Genomic DNA, 21443 nt, shown 5'->3' with positions numbered 1-21443 from the left:
TTAGTATTTTCAAATTTTAAATGGGTAACCAAAAGTGCAGCTTAAAATTACATATGAACTGCAGATAGTAAGTACTAAATTTTAGATGTGAACACTGAAAGCCAGAAACTTCAGTGTGTGATAGGAACGTGGAACAGTCAGTCATGTTTCTGGTTTGGATGCAGGAGGCAGGGTTGTCCTGAGCATAATATACAACGAGCAACTGCTGAATTCTTCCTTAGTGTTCTTTAAAGAGGGTATCATGTTTATCTTCAGAAAAAGAGAGATACATTGAGATCATATTAAACTAAGAAAACAAACTTATGAAATGCACAGGAACTGTTTATTAAAGTATTTAAAAGGATTTTCTCTGGGTATAGCAGAAAGATTCAGAATTGAGGCTCACTGCATAGATTTCATATTGATTGTAAGCTGATCACTTATGCTGAAAACCAAACCCAGACTAATGTGTCCATGCATCTTCTGGGCTGGATCTGGCTCACATCTATTGAGTTAAGTGTGCGAACAGAGCAAGCGCTTGTTTGTCTGTGCCCGTCAGCGTACACATGCTTGCGCTCTGTGCGTGCACATGCACACATGTGGCCCTTTGATTCCAGGATATTTCACTTGAGACCACGTAGAAGCTGACACTAGAGGAAACTCCAGCAGTGTATTTCAGGATGTATCTCATTACACTAAGCAGCACAGATAATGACTTAACAGACTTACTTTAAAAAAAAAAAAAGTCTTTGTAAGGATTAAAGTGGTTTGGTGTTTTTTTTTTATTACGGCTCCTACTGTTGTATCTGTAAATTTTTGTTCAAGGTTATTACTCTAATATTTTGTTGGCCATTAGTTGTTTTAATGACAGCATCTGCATCGTAGTAAATGGATTGAATGGAACATCTCAGAAGAATAGTAGAATCATGTGATTGCATATCTGTTGCTGATTCACTGTTACAATGGGAAAATCCCATTTCTATTTTAGTCTTTCTACCTACGATCTGCAAAGAATGCATTTTCTTACTTTGATTGCAATTTTGACATTTAAAGAAATGCTTACTGTAATGAGGCTTCTGTGTTTTGTTCACTATGAGAACATTTCAAGTATTTACATAATTAGAATATTAAGAGACTGCATATCATAATGTAGAAAACAATTTAATTTTTGCTGTCATTAAAAAAAAACCAAAACACAAAACCAAACCTAAATGCAAACTCCCACACTCAAGTCTTCTAGACTGTTCATAAAGCACCGATACAGAAACATGCAGAATAAAGAAGCTTTATATAGTTAAGAGAGGGGAGCCTTTTATTATTCTTGTTCAGAAAATGTTCTTTTTACCTCATTAATTTTATGATTGTTTTATTAGTGAGGCAAATACAAAAATGAATGAGGAAAAGTATACATTCTGGTGAAGATGATGCCTATAACTGCTCTTAACGTACCAACTGAGAAAAGATAAAACTCTTGCCCTGTTTTGAGAAAGCTACTTGTTCTAGCTGTACTGAATGCAGGAATTATAAAAACAAAATAGGATTCTTGTTATGCTCATTTGCATGTTAAATATTCTGGATGTTTTTCCAGCTCCCAGTTATTTCAAAGCAGTCCGAGTGTCTGAGCTCTGGGAACAAACCAAATGACTTACAGTGCTCTTTGGTGTGCAGATGACCCCTTCCCTAAAAATCTGCTAGTCCAAAGTGGAGCAAGTTGATGATTGTACTCTTTGAAATCATAATAGGCTGCTGGGAGAAACTCTTTCCTTCATATCAGCTTCTGAAGTATGTGGCTAAAGAGAATATTTGAGAGGGTACAGATAGGCAAACAGCATTCATTTGCTCAGTGATGAAAGTCGTTAACATTCCTGTTTTCTTTGTGGTCAAATTTGAAATAGCTTGAATGCGTAAAGCAAATAAGAAGTAGCCCAGTAGTGAAGTGCTTTAGACTAAGTTCAGTTGCTCTTTAAATCAGGCATTAGCCTACACTATTTAACACATAGAAAATGCCTGTATGAGGATGAATTTCAGATCAGAAAGTTGGTATTCTAATAGTTTGGTGCCCTATCCACTGCAAAAAAAAAATCCCAACGAAACCATGCAAAAAACTCCCACAACAGTTTTGGGATTTTGTCAAGTGGTACCCGTGTCAAAATAAACGAGGCAGCTCATCACAAGTATCCCTAACAATCCATTAACATTAATGGGCTCCAGATCCTTGCTCAGAGAAGAGATCATGAACCTTCTGGACAGTTGGACAGTGCCACCTTTAATACTCAGTAACAATCAAAAGGCAAATGGTTAGGATAGGAACAGAATGAATTATTGTTATGTCTTTATAAATCAATAAGTGTGTCCCAGACTTCTTTTTGCGCATTTTGTGCACTAGTTAGTTTCCCTTCTCAGGAAGGAATTAGTAGAGCTAGGAAAGGTGAGGGTGAAGGGAAACCAGATCCACAAGGGAATGGCTTCTGTACCAAGAAAAAATAAGCAGCACCAACTCGGTAAAGCTGTGACAAAGTTGTGTAAAGTTGGGAATGGGGATTATGAGTAGGAAGCAATTGTTCACTGTTTCTCTGAAGATGGGAGCTGAAGTATATCAAGTGAAAATATCAGGCAGCAGGTTCAAAATAAAAGGAAGTGTTTTTTCGTGCCACATATAATAAGGTGTGGAGCTCACTGCCACAGAATGGTAGTAGAGGTCAAAAATATAAATGTACTCAAAAGGGGTAGGACAAATTCTGACGAAAGTTTGTCAGAGGCTGGTTCAGCATAGACTGTGGATGCAGCCTTTGCACTGGGGTGCCCCGAAGCTGTAGAGCCCCAGAAGCTGGGGGCAGTATGACAGGCTTGCCTTGCTGCTTGTGCTCGGTCGGTCTGCAACAGGCCACCATCGGAGATGGCATCGTGGGCTTCAGAGACTCCAGATCTGAGCCAGTGTATTTAGCCTAATGGTCTTTACCACCTTGCCTTCTTTCACCAATTACAAGTTATAGCCAGCCTTTAATTTCTTTTTATTTCTCTCACACACTTTTTTCTTACTCCCACAAGAAAGTAACTTTTTCCAAACTTGGTGGATACATTGGTCCTCTTTCAAGCTTCTTGATTTTATTTTCCCCTGGATAGTTACCTTTGAGTCTTGTTACTCTTCCTGGGAATGGTAGTGCATGGTTTGTTTAAATGCATCAGCCTCACGTAGGCATGCATCTTACTATATACCTGTTGAGCTCTCCTGACTACCTGTGGTCTAATTGACACACCCATCTTCCCTGGAAGCTGCAGGGACGTCCTGTTTGATTTCTTTTTTCCCCTTGTGTGAACTTGGCACCAAGCAGATCTAATGACATGAAGCTCGTGTGTAGTCAGGGACAAGGAACAGGAGTGGGGATTGTGGTACACTGAAGCCGTTGAGGATCTTGTCTGTAAGTGTGGCCAAAGAATGGTAGTGTATCTTGCAGGAAACTTTTCTTCTCTGCTCTTACTCATGTGTAAATTTACTTGCATTCCTCAGTTCTGGAGGGAACAGGACAGAGAGCTGCTTGTCCTTTCTCCTGGTACCTCTTTTCCAGGAGCAAGAAATACATGCCTGGTAGGTCCATTCAGGCACCTCTCTTCCTGCTATTGAACCCCAACATTAGGGGAATGAAGAAATATCAGTAGGTGCCTCAAATAGGCTCCTTCAAGCTCTTGAAATTCCTAAATAATAGAAAATTGTTCATATTTTAATATTTTGGCATGTAGTAAAGAAACCATTTTATTTTTTTGTGTGTGTGTGACCACTGGGTGCAGTCTAGTTTTGCCTTTGTTCTGCTAACTAGTTTGATGGATAGGTCAGGCACAACCTTTTATAAAAACTTTTTTTTAGGTTATCCTACCTTTTCAGGTAGGTTGAGTTGAGGAATTTTCATACATCTAGACTTCTTCCACCCACATGGGTGTGGTGGGATTTAATTTCTGAGACTGTGTAAGTGCCATGGGAGTTCAAAGCAGGTACTGCTGTTCCTATTTCCACGTCTGAATCACTTGTACCCAGTGTACACAGGACTGGAAGCAGGAGGGCTATGTTCTGGTCTGCTCATCTGGTTCTTCCCAGGATAGTGCTAGGAAGCAGAAGCTGGATGAAGTTACTTTGTAGTCTGTAGCTGGTCTGTAAGCCTAACAGGAGCAGTCTGCATTGGATAATAATATGTTCATTTAAACAATGCTAATAATCAGTGTCCATTCTTGGGATGTGCAAATTGGGATGTACAATAAGTTGCAAGTACAATCCTTGATAATTGAGGAACGATTTGCTTAATGATGTTGTTCTTGGTCAATGTATCATTAAAACAATGAAAAAGTTAAATGATTGTTTAATGTTTGACAGTGTCAATATTCTCCAGTCTCCCAGATAATAGTCAGGATACATGTATTTGAAAGGAAAAAAGAAGTTACTCTAGAATATACATGAATAGGAAGTAGATGAGAATTATAAAGGCAAGGTTATTTAAAAAAACCCGACAATACCACCTCTCTCCCCCCCAAAAAAACCCCGAAACCAAACAACAACAAACCACAACTACTTCATTTATTGCACTAAAATAAAAAGTTGGGGAATGTAATGAGGGGTCTTAGTGGAATGTGGTACCTGTTGTACCGCTGCCTTATTTTTGTAGTCATAAGGGATCTTCCATTGCAAAAGCAGTGTTTTTTCTGTTGCTTTTCAGATATTGAAAGAGGCCAGTTCTTGACTAGTGACTAATCTCAAATGTTGAAGTGACCTTGGTCAAAAAGGGATGAATACATGCAAGTGCTGACTCAGGTTACCGTATTCAAGTAGTAACCTACGGGCCTTTGTCTGCTCTTGATTAAAACAACAGATTTGTGTTCTTAGCTGTCTTACTGCAGCTGTCAGCATCTTTGTTCTTTCTGTGACCAGAAAACAGGTTAAATAAGTCATTAAATAAGGCATAACCTCTGTTTCCAAGGCATACTTAAGAAAGTGATTACAGTTTGAAAAAATATAGAGATTATAAAGATAAATCTTTATAGATTATAAGATAAATATATAAATACTCTGAAACAAATGTTAATATCCAGATGTTCTTATGACCACTGATTTTACAATGTTGAATTAAAAACCCTGATTTTTCTCATCCTCTGTTAATAATTTTTTTTGGTAGTATTGTAAGACTATTTCTTCATTGTAAAAAGAATGCTTTTCTTCTATGTTTGCAGATGCTGTGAAGCCACCGGTCAGTTCTTTACAACCATCTGCTGAGTTACCCTTGCCCATCAACACTTCACCGCCTTCCATGCAAGCAGAATCTTCCCTACCTCCTCCTTATCAGCTTATTAACATCCCCGCACTGGAGTCTTCCTCTGGTCAAGAAGATCCTCAAGATTACCTACTGCTAATAAACTGTCAAAGTAAAAAACCTGAACCTATGAGGTAAGTGATGTTTTTTTTCTTAATGACACTTATTTGTATTACAGGCCAAGAATGTTTGTGCTAAAAGCACTTTTTTTTATTGCTGAGTCATTGAACATTTGGATGCACATAATCTGTGGGGGAAAGCTGCCTGTAACTTTTGCTTCTTTTCTTTCTATGCTTGAATTTTTTGCAGCAATAGTAAGTTGTTTGATCAGTGCTAGACCCGTATTACGTTCTTCAAAAGTGTGGACAGCAATTGCCAATATGAAGTATCAGATAAGTGCAGTGATCCAAGCATTTCATTGTAGCTTGGAGTGATGCATGGCACAGAGCAGAGAAGTACCCTTTCTTTAGCCACAATCTGGTGTGTGTAGTGTAGTCTAGTCTAGGACTAGAAAAACCTGGAGAAATTTAGCCTTTCTCCCTTCTGGTATTTGGTGCCCCAATTTTGCCAGTTAAAGCTTTCATGGAAGGGATTCGGTGAAACATGCTGATATTTATTATCACCTGCTAGGTTACTATATCACTGAATATAGCAATCCTCGAATGGTATTTGTTGACTATTACTAACATAGTTCAGACTCTCAAGCAAGAGTAAAAGATAATTATTTTATGATAACTAAGAATGCAGGAGACTTAAACCACTCAGTTTCTGTATCCTGAATTTTAACTTTTTCCAAATAACAGACATTTAAAAACAAACTCAAATAAGTGTTATTTCTTACTGAATAAAGAGCACCCATACAGTCAGTTCTCCAGAGCAGTGTGCAATAGGAAATTTTAAGGAAAGAATTGAGAACTTCTACTGAATTAAATGTATATTTATTTCTCCAACTGCTAGTTCTGACTTAAATAGATGTACAGCACCTCCTGCATAGGGGGATATGATATTTATGGTAGCTACCTGGGAAATATCACTATGGTTTTTCAGAATGGATCATGGTGGCCATCCCTGGAGCAGGCTGCCCAAGGACTTAGTGGAATCTCCGTCGTCTGAGATTTAAAAACAAAAAAACCACCACAAACAAACTTGACTGGACAAGCTCCTAAGGAGCTTCACCTGACTTTGAAGTTGGCTTTGCTTAGAGGTGTTGGAAGAGCTGGACCAGATAATCTCCAGAGGTCCCTTCCAACCTTTAGTATTCTGTGGGAGTACCTTATAAATCTCTCTGGCAAGCTTCTTTTCTGCAGTAATTTAAAATAAAATCTGCTGGGGTATTTCCAGAAAAATAAACAAAACGTCATATTCTTTTTGTGATTGCAGACAAGTACATGGAAGGCTGAGGAAAGCTTCCTTTGAAAGTGTTTTCATGAGTATTTCACATACTCCCTTAGGGCCACACTGCTTAGTGGCGGTGCCTTCTTCATCAACACCTTGATGCTCTGCCAGTTTTACCTATGCCATGTGCTCTCTGCTCCCTTGGCATTTTTATCTTGCTCTGTTGTGCCTGAGGAGTTTCCTGCTCCCTTTACTGATGATTACATGGTAGGAAAGTATCCACCCTTTACAGTCTTTCTTATAAAACGGAGGAATGAGCCTACAGTTCCCCCAGAGTATGGAATGTGCAGGTTACGGGCAGCACGGCTTGCCCCAAAGCCTCCTGCAAGAGAAGGGGAAACCCAGTGTCTGCTTTTTCAGTGTTAAAGGCTTCAATGTTTAGTGATGTTTAGAAGCCGATGGTGCCCGAGAGGTATGTCACTGTTCCTGCCAAAAGCTGTCAAAAAGTTTGCTATCGCTTCCAGAATGGCTTGGCAGAGAAATCTTGACTTTTCATTTCAGCGCCCTGGCTCATCAGAAATGTGCCGGAGTGCCTCTTTGCATCTGCAAGAGTGGATTTCTAACAACACCGTGTGAAGTGTGCTTTTAGGAATGATCAAGGTTGGGATGTGTAATTGACTTTCTGATTTGACTTCCACAGTTGTGTGATGTGTGGGTTAAGTAGAGGGAGTAAAGTCTGAGGAGACCATAAAAGGGGGCACAAAACACAGCAAGGTATAGAATCCATGAATAGCCTGCAAAATTTCTTGAGGAAGACACTGGTGACATAGGAGAGAAGGTATTTGGGTGTTGGGGAAGGCAGAAGGTCCAATGGAAATAAAATGCCAAGGGAACTGAGAAAGAACTGAACAAAGTCTTTGGGAGTGTAGAGATTGTTTAAATAAATGATGTTTTTATAGGAATATTTGAAGACAGTGAAACATTGGCATTGTGATTACTTGGAAATTATATGGACTTGGTGTATTATATTTAACTAAATTCACTAAATCGCTGTGTCCTTTTACTAAGCAGGCTGTAATAATGAAAATTCAGAATAATAGTTATGCTGGAGTTTCAGTTCCACCTAAAAGGACTGCTTATGTTTCATGTCTGGTACAGTAGGTCTTCTGCTGGAATTGGGTCAGAGTATAGAGGATATAGACCTTTTCCTGTGGAATTAGAGCTTTGTGTATCTGTGTAGCATGTTACTAAGATGATCAGTTAGAGGGCACTCCGTGCACTACCCCAATCCACATCCTTACAAGTGAAGAAAAAATTAAATGGCTGCATCATTTTCCTATTAATTTCCAGACTTGGAACAATTTGTCTGTGTGTTTCATACAACCTTTTTTTCCTTAGTGTAAAGTGCAAAGCTTAATAGATGTAGTTAAATAGGCAGGTATTGTTACTTGAATGGTTTATTTCTATGACATTGTCCCTTTAGACTTTAAAGTTGCCGATATGCAGAGGGAACATTTTCTGTTCTAATTTTTCATGTTACCTTATAGATAATCTGGGAACCACTGAATTCTATTTCAAGGCTTTGAGGTTCTTTTCCCGGTGAGGCGGGTGACTGTGAAACATAGAGGAAGTATCCGAACTGCCTCTTTGAAATTTTTAAGAATTGTGGTGTTTCAGAATGAACAAATAATTTTGAAATGCTTCATTACGGTGTCATGCAATGCACCACGTACTGTTGTGAGAATATCTTGGACACAGCATTTGCAGCTGTAGCAATCATGCTGTATTTTGTCTAAAATAGTTTTATGCTCTGATCACTGTTCACTTGAGAGAGAGCATTGTTTGACTGTAGCATTTAGTGAGATTTTAAGGTTCGTATTTGGATCCTAAGTAAGAAAATGCAGCCAAAGACAGTTTCCAAAACCCGTTTTGTTCTGGCTCATTCGAGAGGTATATTGAAATACTAAACACTGTCTTCCTCATCTTTCCTATGTTTATGAACCAGCCAAGGGTCACCCTTTCTCTCGGAAGAAGGGCAGGAATACCTGCTATTAGAAGATTTTGAAAGTAAAAAGATTCCACTGCAGTGAGTGAACAGTAGCCATTCTTGGAATGCGTGTGAGAAATTAATCACAGAGCCATTAACTTGCCTGAAAATATTGTTTGTTTGGGATGCATCTTGCATGGTGTTCTGTGAGTTTTAACAGAAAAGCTATGTAACTTTGGCTTCCATTTTCTGGAAATAGAGCTGGTTTATTATTTATTTATTTATCTATCCACATTTTTACTATGCTTGCTGTTTCTGTCCCAGATTGCTGGCACACAAGAGCAGTTTTGCTGCCACTTTGTTCATAGTATTCTGTTTAATTGGTCATATCGATTCCTGCAGATGGGAAAAGAATCAACTCGAAAGGATGAGTGGTCAAGCCAGACCGAATACAGCATATTCAAAAATGGGATGATTACCCCTCAGACTAAAACACTTTCAAAACTTTTTTCCTGGGTCTCTGTCAACAAGTAGTTTTTAGTACGTGGAGGCAGGCTTTTCACTGTGCTCCCCCTGCCTCAATACCCCACCTCTTCTCTGTGCATCTTAATGTCCAGTTGTTGTAGATCAGCAGGATGTACAGTTATGTCGTCTTGATATGTGGAAAGAGGTGTCCAGTCCTAGCACTGAGTAAGGAATAGTTTGGCCACTTAGCATAATTTGCAGATATGTGATGCCCACATGTGATAACACTGAATTCGTGCCACAGTCATCCTCTGCTTATAGTGAGGGGTTTTCATTGTGTTATATCCAACTTTGCCATTATTTTAAACTGAGGTGTAAGAAAACATTAATTCTTGTCTTAATAACCAATTGTTAATGGAATATATAAGCCAATTGATTTTTTTGTTGAGCTGTTCTGAAGTGTGTGGGGAAAAATTAAAATCTTCATGTAACTTTCTTAAGTGCAGAAGTCATCAAGCATCCTGCATCTGAAATCCTTTTTTTTTTTTTTTTTTTTTTTTTGAGGGGGGGGGGGCGCACGGGGGGGAAGGCAGGAGTATAGTCTGTCCCTGAACTCTAGTCCTAACCTAAATTTCCTTGAGGTAACATGAATCAACTATGCACTGTAGATTTTCAAAATTGTATGTGGTGTTCTTATGATCAGCGGTTAATACTGACTTTTGAAAACTAGTTAAACTTCAGAGGCTGAATTCCCTGTCTTCATTTTGGCATAAACTGCTTTCTTGACCCGTGTTTCAGACTGTCTTCAAACAAAGATTTTGGTCTTGAAAAATCAGATTGGTTACAAGCCATTCATATTTTGAAAACTATTTCAGTAGACTAAGAAGTTGATTCCAAAAGATTACTTTTAAAAACATGAAGTATATCAGAAATGCCCTCTTATAATGAGAAATGTAAGTTGTTGACATCAGCTAAGCAAATGACAGGCCTGGCTGCCTCATGTGTCATGGTTCTTGAAAGTCTTCTGTTTTCGCAAGTGCTTGTGGTCAAGAAAGAAGCAGCAGCATTCGCTTAGACCCAGAAAAATTCCTAAATTTAAAAATGATAGCATTTGTAGCTTACATATGATGGGTAATCCTTAAGCACTGGCATCATACATGTGCTGTTGTTGCATTTTAAGCTTTGGTTGTATACTCCTGCATGGTTTTGTAAGATAAATGTAGTGTTTATATTTTATTTCTGTAGTTTTGGAAATTCTTTCATTTTAAAGTATATCCTAGTGAACTGGAACTAATAATTTTGGTTCTACAATTGATTGTCAGTGTCCAGCTTCTCTAGACTGCCCACTTTATTTTTATAGCATATAAAATACAGATCACAATCCTTGCCATACTTGCTCATGTAAAACACATGTGACTTTTGCTGGGACTTTGGTCTGAATGAATGCCACAGAACTAGAAGAATATGTCTAGAAATTGAGGAACTCCTGAATGAATCCTTCAAGTGAAGAGCAAGGGCTGCAGCAGGGGCTAATCTCGAAGTGTTACTAGGCACACAGTATGTTCACAATTTATTATGCACTCTGTAACCTTATGTAGTTCCTTCAGTCCTATGTGCTCTATTTTTTGCAAGTGTGTTAAATTTCCAGTGGTTCATTAGTGAACTTTGGAAGCTCTGAGGCAAAGAAAGTAAAGTGTTAGCAAACAAGAGATACGGTTTTGATGGTCAGCATCGTAAGGAATATAGGAAGTTTCACTTCCTTGGTTGTGCTAAGGATAAATACTTAATGAGAACATTCTCTTCTTTTTTTTTTTTTTCCTCCTATTAAACCAAATGCAGATTAATGTTCAGAGTCACCTAGAAACCAACTCTGACCAGTGAAGCAGAACTTAAATCTATGTTTAAAATAGTAACCATAGCAAAATTACTGTACTTTTTCTAATGAAAAAAAACCCACACCAAAAAACCTAAGAGCAAGCTAATAGAAAAAGGTGATATAATTAAAGCCAGAGAAGAACTCTCATAAGCCGCTCGGACTGATGGAAGATTGTATCTCTGCTATTAAACAGAACAAAAACCAGTTGATTAGGTGAATGACATTTTTCTTGACTGCAGATGTCCAGTCTAAGCTAATCATGTCAGTTCCCTTGATAGCTGGCAGAGAGGCACTTAGGGAGTGATTCATCGGGTTTAGATGGATATCCAAGAAGAACGGATTGTGTTTCACACAGTCTCCATTTCTCCAATGACTGCAGAGGAAACCTAAATGAATAGCTAAACTGGATTCCTTTCTCCTCAGGTTACCAGAACCCCAGGAGATAAATCCAGCTGTCCCTTAAGAAAGTTTTGTGCAATCTTATCGACAAATTGAAATTTGAATAATAAATTCTGGTTGTGATCAATTTGACATAGAGAGCCTCTGAAAAATAAGGGGAAAAAATGCTTCCTGTGGTAGTCATGCTGTTGATTTATATGTATTTTATTCCTCAGAAGTTTTGTAAACTGCATGGTCCAGTTGCTTAATAGAGCTTAGTAAGAGTAGTATAGCAGCTATTCATTGGTACAAACGCAGGCTGAAATATTTACATATGTGTGTATAAATGAACACAATGGTATGGTACTGTGGTAATGAAAATAGAAAATATCATGGTATGATTGATCAAAAAGTATATGGACTGCATTAACTCCACCTGTGTTAGTATTTTGCCACTGTCTTGACTTTCATGTAAGCAAGGAGTCAGACTGATAACAGTTTCTCTGCCTGGAGCAAGGTAACTGGGGAGGTTTACAAAAAAAAAAAAAAAAGATTGCAATGTGTTTACTTTCCATGTAAGTTTAATGGTACTGGTTAGTACCAGTATTAATGAGTGCTATTCTCATAAAAGATGGAATCTCCAAAGAAATCAAAGGTAAACTACTGTGCAGTTTTATCTAACAGCACTGCCTTAACTTGCATTCAAGACAAAAGCACTCTATTGCATATACATCCTATGGATTTCTTTTTTCGTTTTCCCCCAGAGAGCATGCTATCTTCCTCCTATTTCTGTTCTTATCTGTTATTTCTTTGTCCTTTATGTATTTCAGACCCGAGTTACATAGTCCGTAGATAACTTCAGGCATGCACTTAAGGGTGTTACAAGCAGTCGTATTTTTTTCCTCTAACGTTTTTTTCATACTGATTAGAACTAGCAAGTACTGTAAACCCAAGGATTGAGTGTAGTATTTTTACCTTTAACAGTGCCATTAAAGTGCTGCTAGTTTGCAGCATGGGTTAAAAAAAAAAATAAAAAAAAAATTCCCTAGCCCCCAGACAAACTCTGCTCCAAGTTGGTGTCGTGCAAATCACTTGCTTTATGAAACATCAGCTTGTTTAGCTGCTGCTAAAGCTCCATACTTGTGTTATCTGTTTCATGTGCATGGATTTGTATGTATGTAGTTACTTAGGATCCTTCTTAAGTACTACTGTTTGTTTAATAATTGAGTTCCTGCATTTTATTTAAAAAAAAAAAAAAAAAAATTTGGAAGAGACTGATAGACATTTTAGTTGTTTACATTTTAAATGTTGTGTTTATTATTTGTAATGTTTGTTTTTCTTTATATGTTCATCAACATTTTAATCTTACAATCTTACGTGTAGATCTCATGCTGACTCGGCAAAATCCAGCTCTTCTGAAACAGACTGCAATGATAACGTGCCCTCCCACAAAAATCCGGCTCCATCGGCGAGCAAGCATGCTGTGAATGGCTTTTTTCAGCAGCAAGGTGTCTATGACTCTCCGCCTTCTCGTACTGGACTGACGCTGGCAGACTGCAGCCTTTATAACCTGCCTAGGAGTTACTCACAGGATGTTTTACCGAAGGCAGCGTCTCCATCTGGGACTGATGCAGAAGGAGAGCAACATGTTTTCAATACCCCATCAGTAACATCTTCATTAGATGCACACATGAGACACATCTCCATTAGCTATGACATTCCCCCCACACCTGGAGGTACTTACCAGATTCCACGAACTTTTCCAGAGGGAACATTGTCTCAGACTTCAAAACTGGAGACTATTCCAGATATTCCTCCACCTCGGCCACCAAAACCTCACCACGCTGCAGATCGATCTCCTGTGGAAACATGTAGCATTAGTCGCACTGCTTCAGACACTGATAGTAGTTACTGCATCCCTACAGCAGGAATGCCACCCTCACGCAGTAATACCATTTCAACTGTAGATTTGAATATCTTTCGTAAAGGTCAGTATTCCGTATTTTATCCTGCTCTTCCAGAATTTTTGTGTGAAGTGATGTAATCTTGTGATGAATGATACGAATGGGCCGAGTGATATGAGAGGCATTTCTTGCCTTTAAAAACAAGTGTGTAGCTCTTCACAAAGTGATCTGTGGTCGCAATGCTTACAATACGTAAGAAAGAGGAAAAAGAGAAGATTGTTAAAGGACACCATCAAAACAGCAAAGCACAGAACATCGATAAGGGATGTATACTGCACTGTGGCATTCAGTCTTAGCTAAAGAGTTTTGAAGACCTAGACATATTTATGGTGTCACTCGTCTTTAGAAAACAGCAGTGAAGAGCTAATCATCTTTTTTTTTTTGCTAATAAGCTCATATAGCTGAGTTCAATAGTGCCATTATCAATCTTTCAGAACAACTGAAGTAAGGTTAGCGTGTAGTGGTCCAAATCTGCAGAAGCTGAAAGTGTTTCATGAAGGTCAGTGGGACTTGGTGTATACCCAGAGCTTTGAGATCAACTCTGATCTGGTGATCGTTGCCACTGACCTTTATTTCTCTCCTTGTGATAGATATGCATACTGCAGTTTGTTCCTTTATAGTCACCTAAATGTTGGTATTTCAGATGTGCTAGTGCATTTTTTTACTGTTTTCCCTTTAGCAGCTGGGTGTGTTTCAGGTCCTAGCAAATCTGGTGGAGCTACCTTTACTTAAAGAATTTGGTGTTTCTTGGGTTTTTTTTCTGCCTGTTTTTTTGTTCCTGTTCTTATTCTCTCAGATTTAAACTCGAAAAATGCAGCAAGAGGTAGAGATTGGGAAGCTGGTATTTATTGTTACAGAGAGCAGTTGTTCTAGTGTTGTTAACCACTCTTAGGCCAAGAGTTTCATTTTTTTTCAGGTTCCTGAGGCAGGTGGGCATTACAGTGTTATTTTTAAAGTGAAATTTTAAACTGGTTAGAGTCGATGCTAATGTTAGAGGGGATTTTAAAGGAGAATTGTTTGAGTTGTGCTAGGTATGGGATGGGAGGCTGAAATGAGGAAGGGGACAGGAACAGGACTTTTAGAGGAGGCACTATACAGAACGGATGTGATCATACAGGCGCTCAGATAGTATTATCCTGTTTTTAATTCATTTTGTAGGCTAAGTGTAATAATATTGGTGGTTATTAGAGTTTTTAAATGACAAAGTAACACTCTGAAAGACCCTTGTTTGCTTCGCTTCGCTTCTCTCATTTTGCTAAGTTTATAAGTGAGTACTCCTACACTAAAGCTGAGATTGTTAGCCTCAGGAAAAGAAGCCTTTCTGAAAATACTGTTTTAGTTTGGCGCTTAATAGCAGAAGTGTTTATTTTTCCTCTGAGGTGGAAATCTCCAAAAACTTGAGAGCTTTTTTTCAGGGCAAGGCAGGGATAAAACCCAGAGTTTGCCCACAGTTTCTGTCTTGGCATCAGGAGGAGGGGCATGCCTGTTGCAGAGTAAGGCAGCCTGTTGCCTGCATGGGTGAGCAGGACCTGGGAGCCAGATGTCTCACAAACACCCCTGTCCACCAGAGAAGCAACCACAAAGCTGAGGACCTTCTTAATGCAGACTGCCAAGAGCCAGGACCCTGAAAATGGAGAGGTCTTCGGTTCTGTAGCAGTTTGTTCAAACTGAAAGCCCCTGGAGACCGCACTGGGGAGCTGAGAGCAGGGATTCACCTGTTCCTGCAACAGATTGAATTCTGTTGAATCAGCACTTTCCAAGGGAAGGGTGTTCAGTCAGAAAACCTTTCTCCAGACCCTAAATGACATCTGCTGTTTGTTTATTTTAGAATAGGTTTTTCATGAGGGCCCAGTATCTCAAAACCCACTCTTACACTAAATTCTTATACCTGCCTATTTGAAAGGAGGACTTTGCTGCTTTAGAAGGAAAAATTACTTTTCCTTTTCTTGCCATGGAAAAGTGCCACTATAAGAGCTTCAAGTTGTGACTGATGAGTGCTAGGTTTGTTTGTGAACACAGTCCTCTCAAGTATATAGATAAAATCTGTGGGCCACAGCTTCAGGAGGTGTGTTTGTATGCTCTCAGAAGCAGACAGTAAATAACAACAGACTCTGGATGCCTGGTGCCAAGTGACAGGAACAGGGATGATAAATAGCCACTTTCTCTTCTTGTTTCTTTAGAAATTAGTTCTCAAGACTGTTATGATATTCCACGAACGTTTCCGAATGACAGATCTAATTCATTGGAGGGCTTCCATAACCACTTTGTAAGTATGACTTGATCTGATGAGAGGCAACAGTGACAGTGCTTGAATGCTCTTTGTTCCCATGTAAAAAAGCAAGCTGTACGGTGTTTGTGATTTTTTCAGTTTCAGTAGACTATATTAATCTGAGTAGATTAGGTTAAAAAACTCATATGATTCACAGCTGATTGCATAACTTATTTTGTTAAAGGAAATATATGTTAATTCTAGAAAAACAGAAGCATGTTGACAGTGGGAAGTGTTTCAAGTGAAGAACTAGATGAAAATTATGTCCCAATGAATCCCAACTCTCCTCCACGACAGCATTCCAGCAGCTTCACTGAACCCATCCAGGAAACAAACTATGTACCAATGACACCAGGCACGTTTGATTTTCCGTTATTTGGAAAGCAAGTCCCTCCTCCTGCTCACATGGGTTTCAGGTCCAGTCCAAAGACCCCTCCCAGACGGTCAGTACCTGTTGCAGAATGTGAGCCACCGCCAGTGGATCGGAACCTCAAACCAGACAGAAAAGGTGAGAAAAATGTCCAATAGAAGTTGATTTTCATCATCTAAGAAAATAACATAGCTCTCCCAACTTCTGATTAGTAGAAAATTATCATATTGTTAGAAATTCTAACAAAATAATTTTTATTCTATGAGATAGCCATAACATAAAGGAATCCTAGGGTTATTTTTAACCATATTAAAATATCACAATAACAATGCCGAATACAAGCATAGGTTTAAATTTTATTGCTGTAGTTACTAATGAAAAAATGACACAGAATTGCTAACACTCAGAAGTGTGAGTTTTAGTCCTTATACATAAGAGACAGCCAGCTGACTTATGATGCAGAGAGAGCATACAAGTCATTGGATAGAATACAAATCTATAGCCATAACAATGCTTGGTACAGGATTAGTACATGTTTTCATTGTATGAAGTAAAAGTTAAAAATAACATAACTATTTTAGGTATTTGCTTTTGATGTAAACATTGTTAGAAGAAATTAATTGTTACAACAAGAATAAGTTGTATATTGTTCTGCTTTTTAGTCCTACTCAAAGTATGCAATGGTCTTACAAATTCTTACACAGAACAATTCTTACAAATGTGTGCAAATGAAGGAAGAATTAGATTGAAGAAATAGTGTTTACTACTAAGTAGGTAATGTTAAGTCCTCATTTCAGTCTGTAAAAGCAAGGAAAATCACTTGATGTTGGGGCTGCTTAATGCTTAAGTGTTAGTGGCCACGTGGGGCAGTCACAGGAAGATGTTTAATATTTGGGCTGTGAGGTTACCATATATATTTTCCTTAGGATCCAAATGGGAGGAAGGAACTGCTAATTCAAGCCAGCTCTTAAGATACGTTTGCTTTATCACAGGAGCTGGGTGCTATGCTTATATTGAAATTTGTCTAAACTGTAGTAGGCGAAAATTTCCTTGCCTTTATAGACTGTGGTAGATTAAACAAAGTCGTAAAGCAAAAGGAAAACCAGCATTATGTGGAAATATTTTAAACTGCTGAATGCGTGGAAGATGACTGTTATGAGTCTGAGGCAGCTGCAACAACTTCAATGACAAAATTGAAAAAAACCCCGAATTTTAGAGGGCCCCTTCAAAGCTATCCTAAAAAATTAATCTCTTGAATCTGGTGCATACTGGGTTTACTTTTCCTTAAAATAAGGATTATTTGGGTGACCAGTGTTTTTAAGAAACAAAGAAGATACTGTTGTGTCTATAAGAGATACTTGTATAGAGAATCACTAATAAATAGCTTAGACTTTCCAGTTAGGATGGCTGATAAAACATTTTAGATTATCAGAAATGCAGGTAAATGCTTAAGGAATTTATTTCCCTACTACACAGTTTTTCAGACAAGATAACTAGATTTCTTGTAGAAGTGGGAACTAAAGAACATTAGGTCAAATGTCTGCACTATTTTGTATTCGAGTACGTCCTATTTTTAAAACTATGTGCTTGAAAAATTAGTATTTACATTGAGAATGGCTGACTTTATTTGGGGGAAAACTCAATGGCAAATATTCAGATGATCCAAAATATTCACTAACTAAAACTTTAAATTAGTATTTTTACCACTAAGTGAAAGCAGCCTGTAATTAAGTGAAGTAGATAATATCATTATGATACAGATGATCTCAGTGTGAAATGGAAAGTACCACGTCTCATTCTGGTTGTCCATCTTCAGAAAACAAGGCATGGCCTTTTTCAAGACCTTGGCGCTCTGCTTGTGTCTGATTGTTTCCGTGTTACCAGACAGTAGTTTTGTTTAGTTCTTAAGAAATACTGGACAGTACCAGATTGATGAAAGCTGATAGTGGAAAATATTCTCAAAATAAACACTGAACTGCTTTAAAATATTTTCCCTGACTGGCCAGTTTGTGTATTTTACTGATAAAACGTTTGATCTTCAAAAATAGTAAATTTCTATGTTGAAAAGCTGCTCACTTTTGCTGTTGGCAGACACAGATGTCTGCTGGGGCAGCATTGCCGCTCTTGCATCTCTCCTCTTGAAACTGAATTAGTGTTTCGCATTCTAAAAGTGGTGTGTAAGGCTCCTGCTTTGCTCCTGTCCTCAAATGCTTTACAGCTAGAAAGACCTAGCTAACATCGGGGAAAAGATTTTTAGATGTACTAACATACCTCTTAATGAGTGTAGAGTGACTGGCTGTATTTTTTGCCTGTAGACTTTTAGAAGCTGTTATCACTGTAAAATAATATGATTATTTAATATGATTTAGAAGATAAAGTGATTTTAAAGTAAAACTGTCCCCAAAAGTAAATGTTGTATAGTAAATGCTTAGGGGCTGAAAAAAACTTTGTGAAGATCTTGAGCTACCAAGAATGGTAGTGATTCTGATTTATCACTGAGGGTTTTATCTTAGTAATACACACCCTGGCTCACTCAAATTTTATCAGGTGTACTACTGCGAGTCTTCCATTGTTGTGAAGAGCAGATATGATGACACATCAGCATGGTAATATATTCCTGTTTCAGTAGCTGAGTTCTCCATACAAATAACTCCTTCCAGAAATACCTTTGGGAAAATAAAACTGCAGGTCATTTTGAATTAAAATGGGATGAAACTCTTGTTTTAGAGGACCCTTACCTAACAAAAATGAGTGTGCGCTTTATATTCTACTGTGTTGCTTTTCCAGCTGTCAAGTTCTTGTAGCAACTTCTATTATCAGGTTGTTTCTGCTTATATAAATGTACTACAATGGTCTTCCACTACCAATTAGCGCATAGAAAATATCAAGTTGGCCGGTATGTTCAGTAAAACTTAGGCAGACATAGAAAAGGAGGAAGTGGTACATAAAATAGTTACCTTCTGGGTATTGCTCCTTTAAATTTTTTTTTGTTTGTTTTTAATATGCCATTGGTTCAAGAATTTCTGTTGAAGACCACTGGTGCTTCTCTAAAAGATGGTATTACTGCAGAGATCAGGTGTGTTGGTGATAAGGCCTCCAGGTATATGAGGGCCCATCTCATGTTCTCTCTTAAAGAAGCTGCTGTATCTTTTTTATTGGTTACAGATTGCTGCAAAAATAGTGTTTGCACTGCCTCCAAGTAACAATTCCTTTTTGGTAGCTATCCTTGTTACTGAGAAATATCACCGTCACCTTTCATGTGAGCATTAGCTCTAGCTCAGCAACGCTTCTGTGTGGGCCAGGGAAGTTTGTAACATTCAGTGCTAAAAATGCATTTGACAAAGAAATAATGCAGTGAAACTAGCAGATAAAGAATTCGCTGCTTTTTGTTATCAAATGTATATGCTTAGCATCTCCTCTGTTTTTCTTTGGTTTAAGGGTTTATGGCTTACAGGCAGTATAGTTTGACAAGGGTAGAAAATGGAGGGCACAGTGATGGCAGTGGCCATTCTGTTGCATATAGCCTGCTCTCCCCTCTGCTGTTTCTGTTTTGGAAACCTGAGATGAAACAGATACTCACTCACTTCTGGTTCTGCTGTCTTTGAAGAATAATGCGTCAGGCAGCAAGGATCTGGCAATCTGTCTATCGGCAGTAGTGACTGTAATGTGTATGTCTTCACAGCTCTGATATAAGCACCTGACATTCTGGATAATTTATTAAATTGTTAAAATTCTCCAAATTTTTAAGAATAGGTACAGTTATATAGAAGTAGCAACTGTGACAGAGGACTGAGTTACGAAAAATCAATAATGTGGGTAAACTAAATGTAGGTAATAAATAGGTCTAAAATTCACTAAAGTACGTGTACATTCTTCTGAGGAGGGTACTTGTGCAGCACTGCTGTGACAGCCCGAGGCTTTTCAGTCTTCCCACTGGTAGGAGTAGACTGGGCCAGGAGCCATGGTGAGCTATGAGATACCCTGTGTCTCTTTCCACCAGTTTCTAGAAGAGCTTTGTTTTAGAAAAAGGGTTAAAAAATAATAACAAATTTTAAAAAAAATAAATATATAGCCTTGAGATTACACTACATTTGCATGTAGTTTCATTTTTCTAGCTCACAGCCGCTTCTATAAATGCAGGGAGCTTCCAGTACTTTCTGGAAGTCTTGAAAGTAATTTCAAAACATGGTGTTGGCTTCCTGCCCCAATAACTTGAATCAAAGTGCTTTACTATTTCTTTAGAGAAGCATACCAAAAGGTAAGTGATATATTGCTTGGGACAAAAGGGAGAGCATTTGGCCAGGTGCTTTTCTGCATTCACCTGTAATAGAATGACAAAAATAATCTCTTTTTTAATTTGTTTTTTCAAGGTGCTGTTTCTCTTATTATAAAGAACCATTGCCTATATTGATTTTGTATTTCTGCTTTTTGGCTGCTTTAGCTTGCCACAGTTGCATGTAGTCGTGATGCTAAATTGGAAGCTTTGCTGCTAGCAAAAGGCTTCAAGCAGAAGAAATACTGCATCCATCCATGCAGTTGGGTCTTATTCTCTGAATTGTTCAAAGACTGTGACTGGTTCTGCCACAGGGCAATTATGTGACATTTGTTTTGACAGTCACATGTTCCTTCCTCAAAATACCATTTATCCAGGAAGGAGCAGTAGAATTCAAGGTGCCCAAATGCAGTGAGGTGAAGAGTCCCTAGACAGCTAAGGCAGCAAAGAACAGCCAGGTTCTCTTCTGCTCCACCTCGTACTTCCCCTGAGGCTCTTCAAAATACCTGAAAAAGGTTGTGATACGAGGCAGTGGATCTTGTGATCTCCATCCTGCTGATAGCTTGCAGAACTGTAGTGAATGTTTCGCTGCTCCACAGGGAACCACTGTGTAGCTAGGCATGTCCCGGGTGGCTGTGCTGGCAGTCCGCAAGAAGGTTTTAAGGCCTGACAGAGGTCTGTGAGTCTAGACGATCTTAATCTTCAGTACAAACGTGATGTAAGTCAGAGATCAAGGAAAGTGTATGGTCGAAAATAAAAGGGGTAGAGTGTGAATTGGTTTTTATAGATCAGGAGGCAGCATTTGAGTGATGCAGCATTTGAGAGATGGGGGGTGTCTGCGAGCCTCTGGGCATGATAATGACCCCCTCCTGCTCCAGTATTTATTTCCAGGGGTAGGGGGGTGGGGGTTGTGATCTGAAAGCAAGAATTTAAGACCAAACAACTACAAAATAAGATTTATTTTTTTACAAGTACTTGTTTAGGAGCTGTCCAGAAGGACTCCCTATAGCTGTGTAACATTTAGAGTGTGTGTGTGTGTACCTCTCATCTGTGAAGTTCAAAGCTCTTAAGAAATATGTGCTTGCCATCTCGACTGACAAAATGTAGTTTTTCAATATCTGAATCAAACAGTTATGTCAATGATGAAATTGGTGATGGCGGAATTTAGTTCTTTAAAGTCTCGGTTTGATGCCCTACTTACTGTAACTTGGTAACTTCTCTTTTCTGAGAGGCAGCATGTCTCTGTACCAAAG

The 21443-nt window shown here is 38.5% G+C and overlaps 1 protein-coding gene across 4 annotated transcripts in view; it reads left to right on the top strand.

The window, feature by feature from the left end:
• The window catches only part of GAB1 (GRB2 associated binding protein 1), a 101780-nt gene that overhangs the window by 64854 nt on the left and 15483 nt on the right, over positions 1–21443 (top strand). For 3 of the 4 annotated variants that reach the window (XM_050896159.1, XM_050896158.1, XM_050896162.1), the window contains exons 3-6: positions 5194–5407; positions 12698–13302; positions 15459–15544; positions 15752–16055. In XM_050896159.1, coding sequence (XP_050752116.1) covers positions 5194–5407; positions 12698–13302; positions 15459–15544; positions 15752–16055 — 1209 coding nt within the window. The remainder of the gene's footprint in view (positions 1–5193; positions 5408–12697; positions 13303–15458; positions 15545–15751; positions 16056–21443) is intronic. The other variant, XM_050896161.1, reaches the window with a different exon arrangement.

The sequence above is a fragment of the Gymnogyps californianus genome, chromosome 4 (genome assembly GCF_018139145.2).
Source record: "Gymnogyps californianus isolate 813 chromosome 4, ASM1813914v2, whole genome shotgun sequence".
In the NCBI taxonomy this organism is placed as follows: domain Eukaryota; kingdom Metazoa; phylum Chordata; class Aves; order Accipitriformes; family Cathartidae; genus Gymnogyps; species Gymnogyps californianus.
Note: the sequence above shows the minus strand (reverse complement) of the source record. Positions and strands in the feature narration are given on the sequence as shown.